Source organism: Coregonus lavaretus, assembly GCF_964263955.1.
Source record: "Coregonus lavaretus genome assembly, chromosome: 8".
Taxonomy (NCBI): domain Eukaryota; kingdom Metazoa; phylum Chordata; class Actinopteri; order Salmoniformes; family Salmonidae; genus Coregonus; species Coregonus lavaretus.
Window position 1 is genome coordinate 50,701,426 of NC_139995.1, and position 22,363 is coordinate 50,723,788.

General features: G+C 43.9%; 2 protein-coding genes across 4 annotated transcripts in view; one reads left to right on the top strand and one right to left on the bottom strand.

Moving 5' to 3' along the window:
* The window catches only part of LOC311133763 (phosphatidylinositol-3,5-bisphosphate 3-phosphatase MTMR14-like), a 30,437-nt gene extending 23,234 nt beyond the window's left edge, over positions 1-7,203 (bottom strand). For all 3 annotated transcript variants that reach the window (XM_084167321.1, XM_084167319.1, XM_084167320.1), the window contains exons 1-4: positions 6,334-7,203; positions 5,521-5,669; positions 3,748-3,856; positions 243-318 (exon numbers count right to left, since the gene is read on the bottom strand). In XM_084167321.1, coding sequence (XP_084023447.1) covers positions 243-318; positions 3,748-3,856; positions 5,521-5,669; positions 6,334-6,474 — 475 coding nt within the window. In that variant the 5' untranslated portion in view covers positions 6,475-7,203. The remainder of the gene's footprint in view (positions 1-242; positions 319-3,747; positions 3,857-5,520; positions 5,670-6,333) is intronic.
* Positions 7,204-10,561: 3,358 nt separating this feature from the next.
* Positions 10,562-22,363, top strand: part of LOC311133912 (LHFPL tetraspan subfamily member 3 protein-like) — a gene marked incomplete at both ends in the record, with an annotated part of 54,138 nt that continues 42,336 nt past the window's right edge. The window contains one exon of the mRNA XM_084167526.1: positions 10,562-10,967. Within this exon, the coding sequence (XP_084023652.1) occupies positions 10,562-10,967 (406 nt within the window). The remainder of the gene's footprint in view (positions 10,968-22,363) is intronic.

Genomic DNA, 22,363 nt, shown 5'->3' on the forward strand with positions numbered 1-22,363 from the left:
TGAAAACTTCTCCTTTTATAAATGGGTCCAGATTAAAATAGATTCGGGCCTGTATTCATAAAGCTTCTCAGATTAGGAATGCTGATCTAGGATCCAGTTCCCCCTGTCCATGTAATCTCATTAATTATGATCAAAAAGGGGAAAACTGATCCTAGACCTACCCTGAGACTCTTTGTGAATAAGGCCCTGAACTAGATTAAGAGTTTTCCTCGCTGACAAAATGTATTTTGTGTCAATCTCACCTGAGAAGATGTAGTTGAAGCCTGTGCGCCCGTATAGCTCCCCCCAGCCTGCCAGAGTAGATGACCGACAGATATGCTGCAATGGAAGACAACACAGGATTAGATCAACACGCGCTGGTTATCATACTCCTCATCCCAATAGTCTAGAAACCTGTCAATCAAGTCTCCCTCTCATTGTTGTTTTTGACACACTCACTTCCTTGTTCAAAGGCGAGGAGTATTTAAGACAATGCACAACAGGTATTCAAAGATTCACCGCAAATCAAACAGAGGCCACATTTGAACGTTGTGACAGATAAACAGAAAGGGAACACAGCAGTCGAGACCAACACAGTTCCAAACTAGAAATGCAAAGTTTCAAGATACTTTTTCCCCCCTCCTCAATTACAAATGACAAACTTAGTCGTAATAGCTGTAGTAGGCTAATAACAAGGCAGCAATAGACTTAGCCGTTAATAGTACATAATGTAAAGTTGCTCAATAAAAAGTATTATTTTAAAATATTGCATCCAAAAATGTTACTATTGCACTGATCTCTTTTAAAAATGAAACAGATCTCAAACAGGAAGGTGGAATGTGCCTGGCCGGGTAGAGGTGATTTGAGGGCCCTGTTCAAATATTCTTAAATTGCATCCTTCCTGCCTCCCTCCCTTGAGGTAATCACTGATCTGACATGACAGGATTAGGCAAGTGTTGGCAAGCTTTCCACTGCATTGATTTCACTGATTATGTCACATCAGATCAGTGATTACATCAAGCAATGGAGTATAGAAGGATGCATTTTAAAGGGATACTTCAGGATTTTGGCAATAGGTCCCTTTATCTAGCATGCTAGTAGATACCCATAGACTTCAAGTCATTGCGCTAACGCTAGTTAGCATTGGCCCGGGAAACTACCTCTAACTTTCTTCATACTGAACAACAGGGCCGAGGTCAATGGGACTTCCATGTAAAATAAAAGCAACATATCTAATTATAAAAAATATATATATACACTGCTCAAAAAAATTAAGGGAACACTTAAACAACACAATGTAACTCCAAGTCAATCACACTTCTGTGAAATCAAACTGTCCACTTAGGAAGCAACACTGATTGACAATTAATTTCACATGCTGTTGTGCAAATGGAATAGACAACAGGTGGAAATTATAGGCAATTAGCAAGACACCCCCCAATAAAGGACTGGTTTTGCAGGTGGTGACCACAGACCACTTCTCAGTTCCTATGCTTCCTGGCTGATGTTTTGGTCACTTTTGAATGCTGGAGGTGCTTTCACTCTAGTGGTAGCATGAGACGGAGTCTACAACCCACACAAGTGGCTCAGGTAGTGCAGCTCATCCAGGATGGCACATCAATGCGAGCTGTGGCAAGAAGGTTTGCTGTGTCTGTCAGCGTAGTATCCAGAGCATGGAGGCGCTACCAGGAGACAGGCCAGTACATCAGGAGACGTGGAGGAGGCCGTAGGAGGGCAACAACCCAGCAGCAGGACCGCTACCTCCGCCTTTGTGCAAGGAGGAGCACTGCCAGAGCCCTGCAAAATGACCTCCAGCAGGCCACAAATGTGCATGTGTCTGCTCAAATGGTCAGAAACAGACTCCATGAGGGTGGTATGAGGGACCGACGTCCACAGGTGGGGGTTGTGCTTACAGCCCAACACCGTGCAGGACGTTTGGCATTTGCCAGAGAACACCAAGATTGGCAAATTCGCCACTGGCGCCCTGTGATCTTCACAGATGAAAGCAGGTTCACACTGAGCACATGTGACAGACGTGACAGAGTCTGGAGACGCCGTGGAGAACGTTCTGCTGCCTGCAACATCCTCCAGCATGACCGGTTTGGCGGTGGGTCAGTCATGGTGTGGGGTGGCATTTCTTTGGGGGGCCGCACAGCCCTCCATGTGCTCGCCAGAGGTAGCCTGACTGCCATTAGGTACCGAGATGAGATCCTCAGACCCCTTGTGAGACCATATGCTGGTGCGGTTGGCCCTGGGTTCCTCCTAATGCAAGACAATGCTAGACCTCATGTGGCTGGAGTGTGTCAGCAGTTCCTGCAAGAGGAAGGCATTGATGCTATGGACTGGCCCGCCCGTTCCCCAGACCTGAATCCAATTGAGCACATCCATCCACCAACGCCACGTTGCACCACAGACTGTCCAGGAGTTGGCGAATGCTTTAGTCCAGGTCTGGGAGGAGATCCCTCAGGAGACCATCCGCCACCTCATCAGGAGCATGCCCAGGCGTTGTAGGGAGGTCATACAGGCACGTGGAGGCCACACACACTACTGAGCCTCATTTTGACTTGTTTTAAGGACATTACATTTGACATTTAATAAGATTATTTCATTCATTCAGATCTAGGATGTGTTGTTTAAGTGTTCCCTTTATTTTTTTGAGCAGTGTATATACAGTACCAGTCAAAAGTTTGGACACACCTACTCTTTCCAGGGTTATTGTTTATTTTTACTATTTTCTACATTGTAGAATAATAGTGAAGACATCAGAACTATGAAATAACACATATGGAATCATGTATTAACCAAAAAAGTGTTAAACAAATCAAAATACATTTTATAGTTGAGTTCAAGTAACAGACATCACAACACAATTGTTCTGAGGAGACTGCATGAATCAGGCTTTCATGGGCGAATTGCTCCAAAGAAACCACTACTAAAGGACACCAATAAGAAGAAGAGACTTGTTTGGGCCAAGAAACACAAGCAATGGACATTAGACCGGTGGAAATCTGTCCTTTGGTCTGATGAGTCCAAATATGAGATTTTTAGTTCCAACCGCCGTACATTTGTGAGACACAGAGTAGGTGAACAGATGATCTCTGCATGTGTGGTTCCCACCGTGAAGCATGAAGGAAGAGGTGTGATGGTGCTTTACTGGTGACACAGTCAGTGATTTATTTAGAATTCAAGGCATACTTAACCAGCATGGCTACCACAGCATTCTGCAGCGATATGCCATACCATCTGGTTTGCGTTTAGTGGGACTATCATTTGTTTTTCAACAGGACAATGACCCAAAACACACCTCCTGGCTGTGTAAGGGCTATTTGACCAAGAAGGAGAGTGATGGAGTGCTGCATCAGATGACCTGGCCTCCACAATCACCCGACCTCAACCCAGTTGAGATGGTTTGGGATGAGTTGGACCGCAGAGCGAAGGAAAAGCAGCCAACAAGTGCTCAGCATATGTGGGAACTCCTTCAAGACTGTTGGAAAAGCATTCCTCATGAAGCTGGTTGAGAGAATGCCAAGAGTGTGCAAAGCTGTCATCAAGGCAAAGGGTGGCTACTTTGAAGAATCTAAAATATATTTTGATTTGTTTAACACTTTTTTGGTTACTACATGATTCCATGTGTTATTTCATAGTTGTGATGTCGAAAATAGTAAAAATAAAGAAAAACCCTGAATGAGTAGGTGTGTCCAAACTTTTGACTGGTACTCTATATATATATAAATATGTAAATAGATGAAATATATATACAAATCATACTTTGCCATTGTAGAGGATGACAGGGCAGACAAACCTCCCTCTGCAGCGGGCCATCTTACTGCGGTTCACCAGGTCCTGCAGCTTGGTGATCTGGACTGTGCTCTCAAACCTGGGGACACAGCAGCAATATCAATCAACATACACCTCACAATAGCAATATATTTTAATTGATCTATTATAACAAAGCAATATATGGATCCTCAATATAGCAAATAGCAATATATATCTTCACTGATCTGTTAAAACAATACCTACATGAATCAGTCCTCAATATAGCAATACTATATCATGTAGCAAGAAAAAAATAACACGTGCAAACTGCCCCAATAGCCACAGAGACTGACGGCTCACATACAGTCCAGTAAGATAGGCTGGACGCCAGCGGTACAGGTTCAACCGCAGTGCAGCCAGAGCCACTGGCCTCCTAACACCACATCAGCCTTGTAAACCCCTAACACCACATCAGCCTTGTAAACCCCTAACACCACATCAGCCTTGTAATCTCCTAACAGCACATCAGCCTTGTAATCTCCTAACAGCACATCAGCCTTGTAAACTCCTAACAGCACATCAGCCTTGTAAACTCCTAACACCACATAAGCCTTGTAAACTCCTAACAGCACATCAGCCTTGTAAACTCCTAACAGCACATCAGCCTTGTAAACTCCTAACATGATAGCCTAACTCTACAAAGATTCTACCCTATTTAGTATTCAGCGTTTTCATTTTAACATCCAAACTAATGTGTATTCTTGAGTGAGCTCGTAGCCTAAAGCCCCTATTTAGTGTCAACCGACAACACAAACAATGCCACATAAAATCCATCTCACTCGTGTGTTTGTTTGCTCTAGATATCCTGGTTGGGCGAAAATGTTATGGGTGTTTATATGAATTATTGAGTGGCTGTTTCCCCTGACTTATGAATTTGCATAGAGGGTAACTATGGGGCAGGTCACAGACATATGGAAACATAATGCCGGAAGGGAGGACATTCTCCCCATAAACATGTTATCCAACCTGACAAGAGCCCTTTTTGAAACCTCAAGACATCTTCCTCACTGTGTGGATCTTATAAGTGTTGCGCTGCTCTGCTCATAGTTTAAAAGTGCATATTCTATTTCTGAACACATTCCAAAACAAAACGCTCCCATACGTTTCCCATTTATTCACACATATAACATGTGACCTCAGACATTTCGAACCCCCTCTGTGTCATGAATCATGACTCATGAAGATGTGGACCGGACTACATTTAACCCCGTTTTGTTTTCTGTCCAAGTTTTCTTAATCCAACTCAGATTAGAAAAGTTGATCTAGGATCAGTTTAGCTTTTTAGATCATAATGAATAAGTCTATAGGGACCGGGTGACCTGAGCCTAGGGCTTTAGATCAGCACACCTACTCTGAGTTTACATTCATCATATGTGAATATGGGCTGTGGACTATGGCACGCACAAATAAACAACAGTGTAATTGGTGACTAAGTGGACTGGACTTTGTCTCAGGCTGTGACTGAAAATGTTACTGGCTGTCAAATCCTTGCTTGTTTCCTCAACTCCTCTCAAAGTGCATTGGAGGAGAGGATCCAAGGTCCCTCCCTCGGTCCTCCTCCTCCAATGTGCTTGAAAGGGAGTTGAGGAAACAAGGACTGAGGAAACAATGACTGGGGAAACAAGGACTGGGGAAGCAAGGACTGGGCAACTAGTAGGTCTAATAGCTGCAGACACAGCCTCAGTGATGACCTTGTTAAGGTAAAGTAGGTAGGTACGCTACCCCTCTTTATGGAGTTCGGTGCATTCATACTCCAGGAAGACCATCTGCCGGGGGTAGTGGCCACACACCTCCCCGTTGGCGTTGTGGATGACGCTGTACTTGTAGTCTCGGCCAAAGAGCTCCAAGCAACGCTTCTCTATCGTCGCGACCTGTAAGACACAAATATACCAAACTGGTGATTGATAGTCTTTCATGAAACGCATAGTCACATCCTCCCCCCATAGTCACATCCTCCCCCCCCCCCCCCCACACAAAGAAGGAAAAACAGGATGTGTAGCTACATCACATATTCTAAATCACATATGAAATATAACCACTCGATTTTTGAAGAATATGAACTGATATGCTTACCATCTCATCATTACCCCAAAATAAGGACCCCTTACTTAATTGTATAGTGCTATTCACATGGCATGCCCCTTACTTCATTGTATAGTGCTATTCACATGGCATGCATCTTACTAAGAATATTGTTCCAAGCATTGTTTTTTTTTTGTTGGTGGGTTTGAAGTCGTATGAAAAAGGCTTGACTAAATTCAAGTGTGAGTATCTGGACAGTTAAAGAAATAGGCTCCTTCAGAAGGAATGAGATTCTAACGTCCGGGGCAGGTGAGCAGTCTCTAGGCACTGGCACTAGGCACTGCAGGTTGTTGTTGTTTACTTGAAGCGCGCGTAAATGTAAGTGACGTTTGGCGGATGGTACACCATCTCCGGGTAAACACATAGCTACAACTGGCTATAATATGACATGCAGAAATCATAGTAAAAAATATATAAATATAAAAAAATTAATGCTGAGGACCTCGAACTTACCCGTGGCGTGACTTCTTTCGCTCTGTACTGTGTCTTCGAAAACAAATCTATCAAATCCGCTATTTCCTCACTCTTTCTGCCTGATAACATTAGCCCGGAGGCCGTGATGCTCCCAGACACGGAAGGGAATGCAGCCATCATCGTGCCGCGACCCACCGTGGGTTCTATCCGAACTCGTCCGCCCTCAAACACCGCAGCACCTTGGGAACAAGATGACCCACCAGGCCATCCCTTCCCAGACAGTTTCTTCCTGACTGCCCGCTTGAAAGGGACGGAGCCGGGTATTCTCCCCGAATTCAGGGCACCGCCGGGCTATTACCCTCTACAAACAATGATGAATTAACCAGCCAGCAGGCTAGCTAACCCTTCCAGGTAAAACTTGCCAGGCAAGCAGGCTGTAATTTAGTTTACGTGGCTAAGCTAGTGGTGGTGGATTTGGTTGGCTAGCTATAGTAGCTAGTTAAATAATTTTAGGAAGTATCCACACTTAAAGTTAAATCCAACACATTACTAAACGTTTTGCCAAGAAAATGTAATGCAGACAATCACCCAACTGACTGATTTTTAGTAATTGCCCTCATCACTCGTATGTTTGGTATTGAGCCATTTGTTGACAGAGGAACGCTCCGAACGTGAACTCCAGGCGCCTGACTCAGGAAATCTCGAGGACTCCTGGCCTAGTCACGTTTCCTCAATGTCATTTATTCATTTCCTCTCCTCTTCCCCAGTAATGACAAAAAAATATGAACCGTTCCAAAACGATTAATTCCGTAGCAGCAGGGATTCAAAAGCGTATTTATTGTTCTTGATAAAAAATCACACGACTGTTGAAGTGTCGCAATCCGTGAACTGTCTCAAGGAACAAGTGGTAAACAGGAAGTTGAAACCAGCACGTGACCAGCATCGCCCCTTGAAACGTCTACAACCCACTTCCTAAAATGACGTAATGAAGTCAATTAGTAAACACATGCCAATTGTCAGTTCAAGTGGCACTTTATTACATAAACTACAGATTTCCAATAAAGTGTGATATTTGAAGTTGATGTGTCTCCGTCCTATAGCTCCCCTCATAGCCGCATTTCACATAGACTATAATGGAAAATAGTTTTTGGCTATTTGTAATTTTTCCATTTGGCCTAATAAATGGTTTGTTAACCATTAATAAACTGTTTGTCATCTTTTTTTATTGTTTGAACCGTTTAATTTAGGACATGTAATAACTCATGAACAACATCCTGTATCCATGTACGTACTTCATTTCATGTTTAACAAACTGTGTCATAAATTAATAATTCTTTATAATTGTAATGTTAAAAAGCAGTTATTTCTTGATTTTTTTGTAATCAAAGCCATCTGGAAACCCCAATGAGTGCATCAGAGTAGGGCAATCGGCTAAGGCATACATTGGTGTAGGCCTATGGTGGAGCTACTCTCATAGCTTATTGAGCCTACACCAAAACCCATTGTAGATACTGTATGACCATTATGTGTAAATTCCTTTGTCTATATTCTGTCTATATATTCTGTTTATTGTTGTCAGCGCCATTCCACCAGGTCAAATTCCTGGTACATGTAAATGTACTTGGAGAATAAAGGTGATTCTGATTCTGATATTGTTTCAATGAGATGTATATTGCTTGCTCTTGTCAAATGGTGCTCTTATGTTTTAACCGCCAGTGGGGTAATTTATAGGCAAACCATACTACAACACAGTATCCACCATTCATGCTTTGTGAAATTGTATGCACCCTTCGCAGATTCAGGGTCATCCATTCAGTAGTATAACTCCTGAATAATATGTGAATTTGCACGTACTGTAGATGCGTGTATATAGGCTATAGCCTACCCTGAAAAACACACTCACATATTTTGCTTGAGATGCGTTCTGATTTACAACATACAATTCTGTCACCCTGATTCAATTCATGCAGTACTAATTCTACTGAAACTGGAGAAGAAGAAAAAACGATTGTCTACAAAACTACTCCTGTTCAGCAGATTCTTAAATGAGGGGGCAATTATTTTAATGTTTGTTGATAGTATTACATCCAAATGGTAGTGTCTATTGCAATATTGTGAAAACCAAGAGTTGGTGTGAAGACTCTTGTTACACAAAATGAATAACTTGTAGGCTATAAGTTTCAGGATGCAATGTGATTAGGAAATTGATCAACATGAGGTTGCCTTTAAACAGAGGTGTAAAGTAATTGGGTAAAAATACTTTAAAGTAATACTTAAGTCGTTTTTCTGTACTTTACTTTAATATTTATATTTTGACAACTTTTACTTTTACTTCACTACATTCCTATAGAAAATAATTTACTTTTTACTCCTTACATTTTCCCTGACACCCAAAAGTACTCGTTACATTTTGAATGCTTAGCAGGACAGGAAAATGGTCCAATCCACTCACTTATCAAGAGAACATCCATTATAACATCCCTGGTCATCCCTACTGCCTCTGATCTGGCGGACTCACTAAACACACATGCTTCGTTTGTAAATGATGTCTGAGTGTTGAATTGTGCCACTGGCTATCCGTACGTTAAAATAACAAGAACATCGTGCCGTCTGGTTTGCTTAAAATAAGGAATTTGAAATTATTTATACTTTTACTTTTGATACTTAAGTATATTTAAGCAATTACATTTACATTCACATTTACATCATTTAGCAGACGCTCTTATCCAGAGCGACTTACAAATTGGTGCATTCAATTTATGATAGCAAGTGGGACAACCACTTTTTTTCTTCTTTTTTATGGGGGGGTGGGGGAGGGGGGGGGGGTAGAAGGATTGCTTTATACTATTCCAGGTATTCCTTAAAGAGGTAGGGTTTCAAATGTCTCCGGAAGGTGGTCAGTGACTCCTCTGTCCTGGCGTCGTGGGGGAGCTTGTTCCACCATTGGGGTGCCAGAGCAGCAAATAGCTTTGACTGGGCTGAGCGGGAACTGTGCTTCTGTAGAGGTAGGGGAGCTAGCAGGCCAGAGGTGGATGAACGTAGTGCCCTCGTTTGGGTGTAGGGTCTGATCAGAGCCTGAAGGTAAGGAGGTGCCGTTCCCCTCACAGCACCGTAGGCAAGCACCATGGTCTTGTAGTAGATGCAGCCTCAACTGGAAGCCAGTGGAGTGTGCGAAGGAGCGGGGTGACATGAGAGAACTTGGGAAGGTCTAACACCAGACGGGCTGCGGCGTTCTGGATGAATTGTAGGGGTTTAATGGCACAGGCAGGGTGTTAATTATATTAACTTTTGATACTTAAGTATATTTAAAACCAAATACTTTTAGATTTTTACTCAAGTAGTATTTTACTGGGTAACTTTCACTTTTACTTGAGTCAGTTTCGATTAAGGTATCTTTACTTTTACTCAAGTATGACAATTGGGGACTTTTCCCACCACTGCCTTTAAATCATTGCCACGTTTGAACACCTATTTCAATTGATTATTTAGTCAATGGATAAGTAGCCAATCAGCTTTTGTATATAGGCTACACTGTAGATTCCCGTAGCATATCCCTCCATGCACTTAATCCAGGCTTTTCCAACAGTTTTCTGTGCAGGTTATAGCAGTTTGTTTGGTGAATAGTGAATTACCAACGAGGAAGCCTCCGTGAGCGTGCGCGCGCGGAGGAGAGAGACTGAGGGGAAAAGGGAGAGTGAGAATCAGAAGACAGCATCAAAAACCAACAGCATGGGTTCTTGGTATTTACAGTGATACGACCAATGCCCATCTTTTCTCGTCTTCATTCTTCAAAGGACATGTATCGGTCTCTTTTTCTGGATGTAACGAATGCTCCTGTTGACCTAACTCAAATAGTTCGTGGAAGATTAATCAGTGGGGCTCGACAGCGGTACTTGTCTCTCATTTGAAGCGTTTGGTCTAATGGGAGTCGATATAGCTTCATTATTAACACTCCGACAGAGGTGGTGAATATTGAATAATGCGTTTGATCCCGTTTTTCCTTGACCATTGTTTTTTGCAACGTGAGCTCGGTCGACTCTGCTGTGTCTTTGCGCGTTAAGAGGATTTTCCCCATCGCTGTTGAATTACGCTGCGGTCTTGAATTGATTAATTTGGAAGCCATTTGGACTATATAACATCCAGAAACCTGGACCTTTTGATTGATTACTAGGGGAGACAGTGCTGACCTTTGTGTGGGCTAATTCGTGTAAGATTTTTTGTTATCTCCATCTTTCAGTGACCCCGGAGTGTTCATATCAAAAGGAAAATGCTGCCTTCGCAAGAAGCCTCCAAGATTTACCATGACAACTACATGCGGAACTCGCGGGCCATTGGGGTTCTGTGGGCTATATTCACCATATGTTTAGCCATTATTAACGTAGTGGTGTTCATTCTGCCCTACTGGATTGGGGACAGCGTGAACACCCCACACGCAGGCTATTTCGGCTTGTTCCACTACTGCGTGGGCACTGGGAACTCCAACCGGGAGCTCACCTGCCAAGGAACCTTCGCCGAATTCAACGGCATCCCCTCGAGCGCGTTCAAAGCCGCCACCTTCTTCGTGTTGCTGTCCATGGTGCTCATCTTGGGTTGTATTGCCTGCTTCATCCTCTTCTTATTCTGCAACACCGCCACTGTCTACAAGACGTGCGCCTGGATGCAGCTGCTATGCGGTAAGAGATCGGCGTCTGGGTAGCCACCTCCACGGATGGGCGCAAATTCATGCATTCTGCTCACGAACATTGAGGGGTCCATTACTTTCCACACTGTTCCTTGGCGCGTGGGTGTGCTGTTGTAGCCTACACTGTGTGTTTGTGAGAGCGAGAGAGGGAGGGGGGGGGGGGGGGGGACTCTATCAAACCCCTTGCCAATTCAAGTTTTCATATTTTATCACTGTGGCCATGTGACATCGGGGATGGAACAAATTGTTATAGTGTAATTATATAAAATTATGCTAATTTTGAACATATGCTAGTATTGCATCAGGAATAACAGTTTTTATTTATGTGCCATAGCCTACATCATGCATGATTTAATACCTGATATTTTTCACATTATCTTGGTCAAGTTAATTTAGTTCTTATCATTTTATAATTACGTGTGTAATGCCAATGGCACTAGTGTAGGCCTATGGCGACCATGAATCAGACAATTGAATGACAAAATATTATTGTCTTTTTTGACTAGTTTTGAATGGAACCGGGTGAAGGGTGTGTAAAACAAAACGGTGATTTGTCTGGCATCAATATGAGCTCTATTCGTTGTTATTTCTTTAACTGAGAGAATTCAGCCAAAAACAGCAATAACTGTGACAGCAGTTTTGTTTGTTTGGGATCTCTAGCCTTGGTTTATAGGGTTGCATTTAAAGGCCCAATGCAGCCATTTCTGGGTAACAATTATGTACCTTACTGTAATAGTTAAATTGGTTAAAAAGAAACAAAAATACCTTTTCAGCTAAAATAAATATTTCTCAAGCAAGAATTTTGCTAGTACTGTCTGGGAATTTTTTTATTTGATTTTTTTATTTCACCTTTATTTAACCAGGTAAGCCAGTTGAGAACAAGTTCTCATTTACAACTGCGACCTGGCCAAGATAAAGCAAAGCAGTGCGATAAAAACAACAACACAGAGTTACATATGAGGTAAAACAAAACAGAAAGTCAAAAATACAACAGAAAATATATATACAGTGTGTGCAAATGTAGCAAGTTATGGAGGTAAGGCAATAAATAGGCTATAGTGCAAAATAATTACGATTAGTATTAACACTGGAATGATAGATGTGCAAGAGATGATGTGCAAATAGAGATACTGGGGTGCAAATTAGCAAAATAAATAACAATATGGGGATGAGGTAGTTGGGTGGGCTAATTTCAGATGGGCTGTGTACAGGTGCAGTGAACAGTAAGGTGCTCTGACAACTGATGCTTAAAGTTAGTGAGGGAGATAAGAGTCTCCAGCTTCAGAGATTTTTGCAATTCGTTCCAGTCATTGGCAGCAGAGAACTGGAAGGAATGGCGGCCAAAGGAGGTGTTGGCTTTGGGGATGACCAGTGAGATATACCTGCTGGAGCGCATACTACGGGTGGGTGTTGCTATGGTGACCAATGAGCTAAGATAAGGCGGGGATTTGCCTAGCAGTGATTTATAGATGGCCTGAAGCCAGTGGGTTTGGCGACAAATATGTAGTGAGGACCAGCCAAAAAGAGCGTACAGGTCACAGTGGTGGGGTAGTATATGGGGCTTTGGTGACAAAACGGATGGCACTGTGATAGACTACATCCAATTTGCTGAGTAGAGTGTTGGAGGCTATTTTGTAAATGACATCGCCGAAGTCATGGATCGGTAGGATAGCCAGTTTTACGAGGGCATGTTTGGCAGCATGAGTGAAGGAGGCTTTGTTGAGAAATAGGAAGCCGGTTCTAGATTTAACTTTGGATTGGAGATTCTTAATGTGAGTCTGGAAGGAGAGTTTACAGTCTAACCAGACACCTAGGTATTTGTAGTTGTCCACATACTCTAGGTCAGACCCGTCGAGAGTAGTGATTCTAGTCGGGTGGGCGGGTGCCAGCAGCGTTCGATTGAAGAGCATGCATTTAGTTTTACTCGTGTTTAAGAGCAGTTGGAGGCTACTGAAGGAGTGTTGTATGGCATTGAAGCTCGTTTGGAGGTTTGTTAACATAGTGTCCAATGAAGAATGATCTGAGTTGGGTAGGGCACCAAAGCGGGGGTGGGGCCTAATGGGAGAGAGGTTATTGGCAGAGAGGTTTGGAACTCTCTTTGTCATTGGTGTATTACAACTTATACCGCCTGGTGATGTCACCAGGAAAGCCAAAACTCCACCCATGCCAAACTTGCTGATTAGAAGATCCCGAGTAGATTGTATTTTCAGCCAGCAACTATCAGGAAATAACACTGATCCATTTTTTTTCACACTTTTACAGTGTTAGTTTCATCAACTGTTGTATAATATGATACAAAACACAGAAAAAACAGAACTTTGACTGCACTGAGCGAGCGATGCGTGCACACACAGGCAGTAGAGGGAACAGATTATCTAACGTACCTGCCACACACACGCCAATTCACATATGCGCTCTGTCGCACAGAAGCCCCTCACTGATCTTTAATTGTACAACCCCCTAATTAATTAGACACGGTGCAAATAAATGTGCTCCAAATGTGTGTAGCCACCGACTGTGAATTCAGGTGAGAGTTGGGTGAGAGGCGTGTTGTTGAGAAAGTCGAGGTGCAGTTTGAGAATGAGATTTGAAAATGGATGATGAGTATTAGCTTTGATATTTCTTGGAGTAATTTTGCATGCACGCCCACACACACGCACACACAAACACTTCCCAGCATTGGCACACACACAAACACTTCCCAGCATTGGGACACACACACACAAACACTTCCCAGCATTGGGACACACACACACAAACACTTCCCAGCATTGGGACACAAACACACAAACACTTCCCAGCATTGGGACACACACACACAAACACTTCCCAGCATTGGGACACACACACACAAACACTTCCCAGCATTGGGACACACACACACAAACACTTCCCAGCATTGGGACACACACACACAAACACTTCCCAGCATTGGGACACACACAAACACTTCCCAGCATTGGGACACACACAAACACTTCCCAGCATTGGCAAAATGGGGAAATTCGGGGAATCCCCAACCTGCCATCGCCCTATTTTGCTGCTTTAAATACTGTACAGTCGTGGTCAAAAGTTTTGTGAATGACACAAATACTAATTTTCACAAAGTCTGCTGCCTCAGTTTTGATGATGGCAATTTGCATATACTCCAGAATGTCATGAAGAGTGATCAGATGAATTGCAATTAATTGCAAAGTCCCTCTATGCCATGAAAATGAACTTAATCCCCAAAAAACATTTCCACTGCATTTCAGCCCTGCCACAAAAGGACCAGCTGCCATCATGTCAGTGATTATCTCGTTAACACAGGTGAGAGTGTTGACGAGGACAAGGCTGGAGATCACTCTGTCATGCTGATTGAGTTAGAATAACTGACTGGAAGCTTTAAAAGGAGGGTGGTGCTTGAAATCATTGTTCTTCCTCTGTTAACCATGGTTACCTGCAAGGAAACACGTGCCGTCATCATTGCTTTGCACAAAAAGGGCTTCACGGGCAAGGATATTGCTGCTAGTAAGATTGCACCTAAATCAACCATTTATCGGATCATCAAGAACTTCAAGGAGAGAGGTTCAATTGTTATGAAGAAGGCATCAGGGCGCCCAAGAAAGTCCAGCAAGCACCAGAACCGTCTCCTAAAGTTGATTCAGCTGCGGAATCGGGGCACCACCAGTGCAGAGCTTGCTCAGGAATGGCAGCAGACAGGTAGAGTGCATCTGCACGCACAGTGAGGCGAATACTTTTGGAGGATGGCCTGGTGTCAAGAAGGGCAGCAAAGAAGCCACTTCTCTCCAGGAAAAACATCAGGGACAGACTGATATTCTGCAAAAGGTCCAGCGATTGGACTGCTGAGGACTGGGGTAAAGTAATTTTCTCTGATGAATCCCCTTTCCGATTGTTTGGGGCATCTGGAAAAGGTGAGTGCTACCATCAGTCCTGTGTCATGCCAACAGTAAAGCATCCTGAGACCATTCATGTGTGGGGTTGCTTCTCAGCCAAGGGAGTGGGCTCACTCACAATTTTGCCTAAGAACACAGCCATGAATAAAGAATGGTACAAACACATCCTCCGAGAGCAACTTCTCCCAACCATCCAAGAACAGTTTGGTGACGACCAATGCCTTTTCCAGCATGATGGAGCACCTTGCCATAAGGCAAAAGTGATAACTAAGTGGCTCGGGGAACAAAACATTGAAACTCCCCAGACCTTAATCCCATTGAGAACTTGTGGTCGATCCTCAAGGGGCGGGTGGACAAACAAAAACCCACAAATTCTGGCAAACTCCAAGCTTTGATTATGCAAGAATGGGCTGCCATCAGTCAGGATGTGGCCCAGAAGTTAATTGACAGCATGCCAGGGCGGATTGCAGAGGTCTTGAAAAAGAAGGGTCAACACTGCAAATATTGACTCTTTGCATAAACTTAATGTAATTGTCAATAAAAGCCTTTGACACTTATGGAATGCTTGTAATTATACTTCAGTATACCATAGTAACATCTGACAAAAATATATCATAACACTGAAGCAGCAAACTTTGTGAAGACCAATACTTGTGTCATTCTCAAAACCTTTGACTATAACTGTATATAGGGGATATTGGGGTTATAGGGGGTTGTAGGGGTTGTAGGGGATTATAGGGGGTTCATGGGAGTTATGCAGGGTTATAGGGGGTGGTAGGGAGTTGTAGCGGGTTATAGGGGGTTGTAGGGGTTTATAGGGGGTTATACAGGGTGGTAGGGGTTGTAGGGGGTTATAGGGGTTGTAGGGGATTATAGGGGGTAATAGGGAGTTATACAGGGTGGTAGGGGTTGTAGGGGGTTATAGGCGGTTATAGGGGTTGTAGGGGTTTATAGGGGGTTATAGGGAGTTATACAGGGTTATAGGGGGTGGTAGGGAGTTGTAGGGGGTTATAGGGGATTATAGGGGGTTATTTTATTTTTATTTTATTTCACCTTTATTTAACCAGGTAAGCCAGTTGAGAACAAGTTCTCATTTACAACTGCGACCTGGCCAAGATAAAGCAAAGCAGTGCGATAAAAACAACAACACAGAGTTACATATGGGGTAAAACAAAACATAAAGTCAAAAAATACAACAGAAAATATATATACAGTGTGTGCAAATGTAGCAAGTTATGGAGGTAAGGCAATAAATAGGCTATAGTGCAAAATAATTACAATTAGTTATAGGGAGTTATATAGGGTGGTAGGGAGTTGTAGGGGGTTATAGGCGATTATAGGGGTTGTAGGGGATTGTAGGCGATTATAGGGGTTGTAGGGGATTATAGGGGGTTATAGGGAGTTATACAGGGTGGTAGGGAGCTGTAGGGGTTAAAGGGGGTTATAGGGGTTATAGGGGGTGGTAGGGAGTTGTAGGGGGTTATACGGGGTTATAGAGGGTGGTAGGGAGTTGTAGGGGTGTTGGAGATTGCATAGAGTGCTCAGGAGTGGGAGAAGGGAGAATTATGGTGGACCAAGTAACTTTATAAATCAACTTTTTCTCACCTTTTCCTCCGCCAGGTCCCTGTCTCTGGAGAGGGAGGATAGGAGAGAAACAGAGTGGGAGAAAGACAGGGAGAGGACACAGGTACAAATTCACAGCTGGATGACACTAGGATAGGATATACTGGAACAATGAGAGGCTTGATCTTAGCCTGGACCCATATTCATAGTGTCTCAATGTTTAAGTGCTGATCTCAGATCAGGTCCCCCCCATATCCATGTAATTTTATTCATTATGACCTATTAGGCAAAACTGATCCTAGATCAGCACTCCTTTCTGTCGGTCCTTCACTTTACAGTCATCATTCAAGATAATCCTCTAACAACCGCACTTCTCAACTCTCCCTTAGGCAGCACAAGGAATATGCTTTGTGACTGTGATATTACTCAATGGGCTAAGTATTCCCATCCAGCGCAGCACATCTGAGTCAAATGTGAGTCAGCTCACTGGGATGAGGGTGTCATGACTTCCTCCGAAGCTGCCTCCTCTCCTTGTCCGGGCAGGCTTCGGCATTCATCGTCACCGGCCTTCTAGCCACTGCCGCTCCTCATCTCATCATTCCATTTGTTTTGTCTTGTTTATTACACACACCTGGTTCGTATCCCCTCATCAGTACTGGTATAAGTGTTCCCTCTGCCCCCTTGTCTGATTGTTTATTGTGTGTGATTGTTTATTGTGGAGGTTATGTGAGCTCGGTGGAGCTCCTTGTACTTTGTATCAACATATATACGGAATAAACCTTTATTCTGTTATTTACCCTCCTGCGCCTGACTCCGTCCAAATCACATGCCACAGAGAGAGGTGAGACGGAGAGAGCTCTGAGGTGGTGCACATGGAAGGTTGAGGTTTTGCGAAGGCTGCTGGGAAATGTGAGAGGGGCCTTTTATTAGGCCTGGCTGGGGTAAGATTTCGTTAATGAATGTAAGTGTTGAAATCATATAGGACAACTTTTTCTGGATCTCTTTCTATTTTCCCTTGTGGGATGGACCAGGCGTTGGAACCCTGAATGTATGTGGTCTGATTTCCAAATTGTACTCTATTCCCTATATAGAGGCCCTGGTCAAAAGTAGTGCACAATTAGACCCCCGCAGTGGACGTGTCATAATACCCATAAGACCTAGCGGTCAAACAGGGAAATGGTTCCAATCGTTTTTCCACCATTCATTTTTCCCATGGGGGATTTTAGAAAGAGGTAAAATAAGGGCTGTGTTTCGTGTAGGCTTATCCTGGCATGACATTGTAACCATGTAAATCTCTCTTATGTAAATCTCTCTCGGACAAGGTGACTTTTATCAATATATTTACTCTCAGATTCGAAAATGCGAATTAGCATAAAAGTAGACATCATGCAAAACTACAAATCCCTGCAAGCTCCTGCACGTAATCTCTAGCTGACACCTTTGCTAACAGATATTGTGGCAATTTAAAACTTGCATTTAAAGAAATGTAGCCAATTTATTAATGACTACATTTAGCTAACAATAGATAGTTAATCCAGAGATTCTTACTGTCACGACTTCCTCCGAAGCTGCCTCCCCTCCTTGTTCGGGCAGGCTTCGGCGTTCATCGTCACCGGCCTTCTAGCCACTGCCGCTCCATATCTCATCATTCCATTTGTCTTGTCTTGTCAATTACACACACCTGGTTCATATTCCCCTCATTAGTACATGTATAACTGTTCCCTCTGCCCCGTTGTCCTTGTGGGTGATTGTTTCTTGTGAGATGAGTGTAGCTCGGTGTAGCTACCTGTACTTTGTATTGCCGGGGTATATTTTCCCTGTGTGCCTGTATTCGTTCCAGTACGCCTGTTTTGCGCACTGGACTGTTGACACTATCCAGCGTAACTGTGTACTACGGAATACACTCTGTATTCTGTGATTTACCCTCCTGCGCCTGACTCCTTCAAATCACACTTTGCCTCGATTCAGCTGTCCCATCCAGATCATCATGGAATTTGTAGTTCTTTATGATAGCCACATTAGCAGCTAATTAAAAAAATTGGGGGGGGGGGAAATACAGGCTAATATATTGATAAAAGTCACCTTGTCCACATCACCAACAAACTATCATGGTCCAAACACACCAAGACAGTCGTGAAGAGGGCACGACAAAGCCTATTCCCCCTCAGGTTATCAAAATGTAAGCCTACATGAAACACAGCCCTTAAATTAAATGTGGAAAAACTATTGGAACCAGTTCCCTGTTTGACCTCTAGGTTTTATGGGTATTATGACTCCTACTGTGGTACTCTATAAAGGGAAAACGGTGCCATTTTGGAAGCTATCTATCAATTTATTGCTAAGCAGTAGACTTCCATCATCACCTCATCACCAGCAATGCAGTAGTAGGCAACAGACACATTGAATGCAATCCAGCTTTATGGATAGCAGAATGTTTTAATTCAGTGTAATACCAAATCAAATCAAATCAAATGTTATTGGCCACATGCGCCGAATACAACAGGTGCAGACATTACAGTGAAATGCTTACTTACAGCCCTTAACCAACAGTGCATTTATTTTTAATAAAAAAAGTAAAATAAAACAACAACAAAAAAGTGTTGAGAAAAAAAGAGCAGAAGTAAAATAAAATAACAGTAGGGAGGTTATATATACAGGGGGGTAACGGTGCAGAGTCAATGTGCGGGGGCACCGGCTAGTTGAGGTAGTTGAAGTAATATGTACATGTGGGTAGAGTTAAAGTGACTATGCATAAATAATTAACAGAGTAGCAGCAGCGTAAAAAGATGGGGTGGGGGGTGGGGGGCAGTGCAAATAGTCCGGGTAGCCATGATTAGCTGTTCAGGAGTCTTATGGCTTGGGGGTAGAAGCTGTTGAGAAGTCTTTTGGACCTAGACTTGGCTCTCCGGTACCGCTTGCTGTGCGGTAGCAGAGAGAACAGTCTATGACTAGGGTGGCTGGAGTCTTTGACAATTTTGAGGGCCTTCCTCTGACACCGCCAGGTATAGAGGTCCTGGATGGCAGGAAGCTTGGCCCCAGTGATGTACTGGGCCGTACGCACTACCCTCTGTAGTGCCTTGCGGTCGGAGGCCAAGCAGTTGCCATACCAGGCGGTGATGCAACCAGTCAGGATGCTCTCGGGGACCCATGCCAAATCTTTTCAGTCTCCTGAGGGGGAATAGGCTTTGTCGTGCCCTCTTCACGACTGTCTTGGTGTGTTTGGACCATGATAGTTTGTTGGTGATGTGGACACCAAGGAACTTGAAGCTCTCAACCTGTTCCACTACAGCCCCGTCGATGAGAATGGGGGCGTGCTCAGTCCTCTTTTTTTTCCTGTAGTCCACAATCATCTCCTTTGTCTTGGTCACGTTGAGGGAGAGGTTGTTATTCTGGCACCACACGGCCAGGTCTCTGACCTCCTCCCTATAGGCTGTCTCATCGTTGTCGGTGATCAGGCCTACCACTGTTGTGTAGTCGGCAAACTTAATGATGGTGTTGGAGTCGTGCCTGGCCATGCAGTCATGGGTGAACAGGGAGTACAGGAGGGGACTGAGCACGCACCCCTGAGGGGCCCCTGTGTTGAGGATCAGTGTGGCAGATGTGTTGTTACCTACCCTTACCACCTGGGGGCGGCCCGTCAGGAAGTCCAGGATCCAGTTGCAGAGGGAGGTGTTTAGTCCCAGGATCCTTAGCTTAGTGATGAGCTTTGAGGGCACTATGGTGTTGAATGCTGAGCTGTAGTCAATGAATAGCATTCTCACGTAGGTGTTCCTCTTGTCCAGGTGGGAAAGGGCAGTGTGGAGTGCAATAGAGATTGCATCATCTGTGGATCTGTTGGGGCGGTATGCAAATTGGAGTGGGTCTAGGGTTTCTGAGATAATGGTGTTGATGTGAGCCTTGACCAGCCTTTCAAAGCACTTCATGGCTACAGACATCAGTGCTACGGGTCGGTAGTTATTTAGGCAGGTTATCTTAGTGTCCTTGGGCACGGGGACTATGGTGGTCTGCTTGAAACATGTTGGTATTACAGACTCAGTCAGGGACATGTTGAAAATGTCAGTGAAGACACTTGCCAGTTGGTCAGCACATGCTCGGAGTACACGTCCTGGTAATCCGTCTGGCCCTGCGGCCTTGTGAATGTTGACCTGCTTAAAAGTCTTACTCACATCGGCTACGGAGAGCGTGATCACATAGTCATCCGGAACAACTGGTGCTCTCATGCATGCTTCAGTGTTGCTTGCCTCGAAGCGAGCATAGAAGTGGTTTAGCTCGTCTGGAAGTCTTGTGTCACTGGGCAGCTCGCGGCTGTGCTTCCCTTTGTAGTCTGTAATAGTTTTCAAGCCCTGCCACATCCGACGAGCGTCAGAGCAGGTGTAGTATGATTCAATCTTAGTCCTGTATTGACTCTTTGCCTGTTTGATGGTTCGTCGGAGGGCATAGCGGGATTTCTTATAAGCGTCCGGGTTAGAGTCCCGCTCCTTGAAAGCGGCAGCTCTACCCTTTAGCTCAGTGCGGATGTTTCCTGTAATCCATGGCTTCTGGTTGGGGTATGTACGTACGGTCACTGTGGGGACGACATCATCGATGCACTTATTGATGAAGCCAGTGACTGATGTGGTGTACTCCTCAATGCTATCTGAAGAATCCCGGAACATGTTCCAGTCTGTGCTAGCAAAACAGTCCTGTAGCTTAGCATCTGCGTCATCTGACCACTTTTTTATTAACCGAGTCACTGGTGCTTCCTGCTTTAGTTTTTGCTTATAAGCAGGAATCAGGAGGATAGAGTTATGGTCAGATTTGCCAAATGGAGGGCGAGGGAGAGCTTTGTATGCGTCTCTGTGTGTGGAGTAAAGGTGATCTAGAGTTGTTTTTCCTCTGGTTGCACATTTATAATAATAATAATAATATGCCATTTAGCAGACGCTTTTATCCAAAGCGACTTACAGTCATGTGTGCATACATTTTTGTGTATGGGTGGTCCCGGGGATCGAACCCACATTTAACATGCTGGTAGAAATGAGGTAGAACGGATTTAAGTTTCCCTGCATTAAAGTCCCCGGCCACTAGGAGCGCTGCCTCTGGATGAGCGTTTTCCTGTTGACTTATGGCCTTATACAGCTCATTCAGTGCAATCTTAATGCCAGCATTGGTTTGTGGTGGTAAATAGACAGCTATGAAAAATATAGATGAAAACTCTCTTGGTAAATAGTGTGGTCTACAGCTTATCATAAGATACTCTACGTCAGGCGAGCAAAACCTCGAGACTTCCTTTGTATTTGATTTTGTGCACCAGCTGTTGTTTACAAATATACACAGACCGCCACTCATTGTCTTACCGGAGTCAGCCGTTCTATCCTGCCGATGTAGCGTATAGCCCGCTAGCTGTATGTTGTCCATGTCGTCGTTCAGCCACGACTCGGTGAAACATAAGATATTACAGTTTTTAATGTCCCGTTGGTAGGATAACCGTAATCTTAGGTCATCCCATTCATTCTCAAATGATTGAAGATTGGCTAATAGGATTGATGGGAGAGGCAGTTTACTCGCTCGCCGTCGGATCCTTACAAGGCACCCCGACCTACGTCCACGATATCTCAGTCTCTTCCTCATGCGAATGACGGGGATTTGGGCCTTGTCGGGTGTCTGTAGGATATCCTTCGCGGCCGCCTCGTTGAAGAAAAAATCTTCGTCCAATACGAGGTGAGTAATCACTGTCCTGATATCCAGAAGCTCTTTTTGGTTATAAGAGACGATGGCAGAAACATTATGTACAAAATAAATTACAAATAATGTGGAAAAACACACATAATAGTACAATTGGTTAGAGGGCTGTAAAACGGCAGCCATCTTCTCCGGCGCCACTGATAATACAATCTCTGAATGTTATTCTATAGAATCTCTATCATTCAATAAGAGCATAGGTATACCG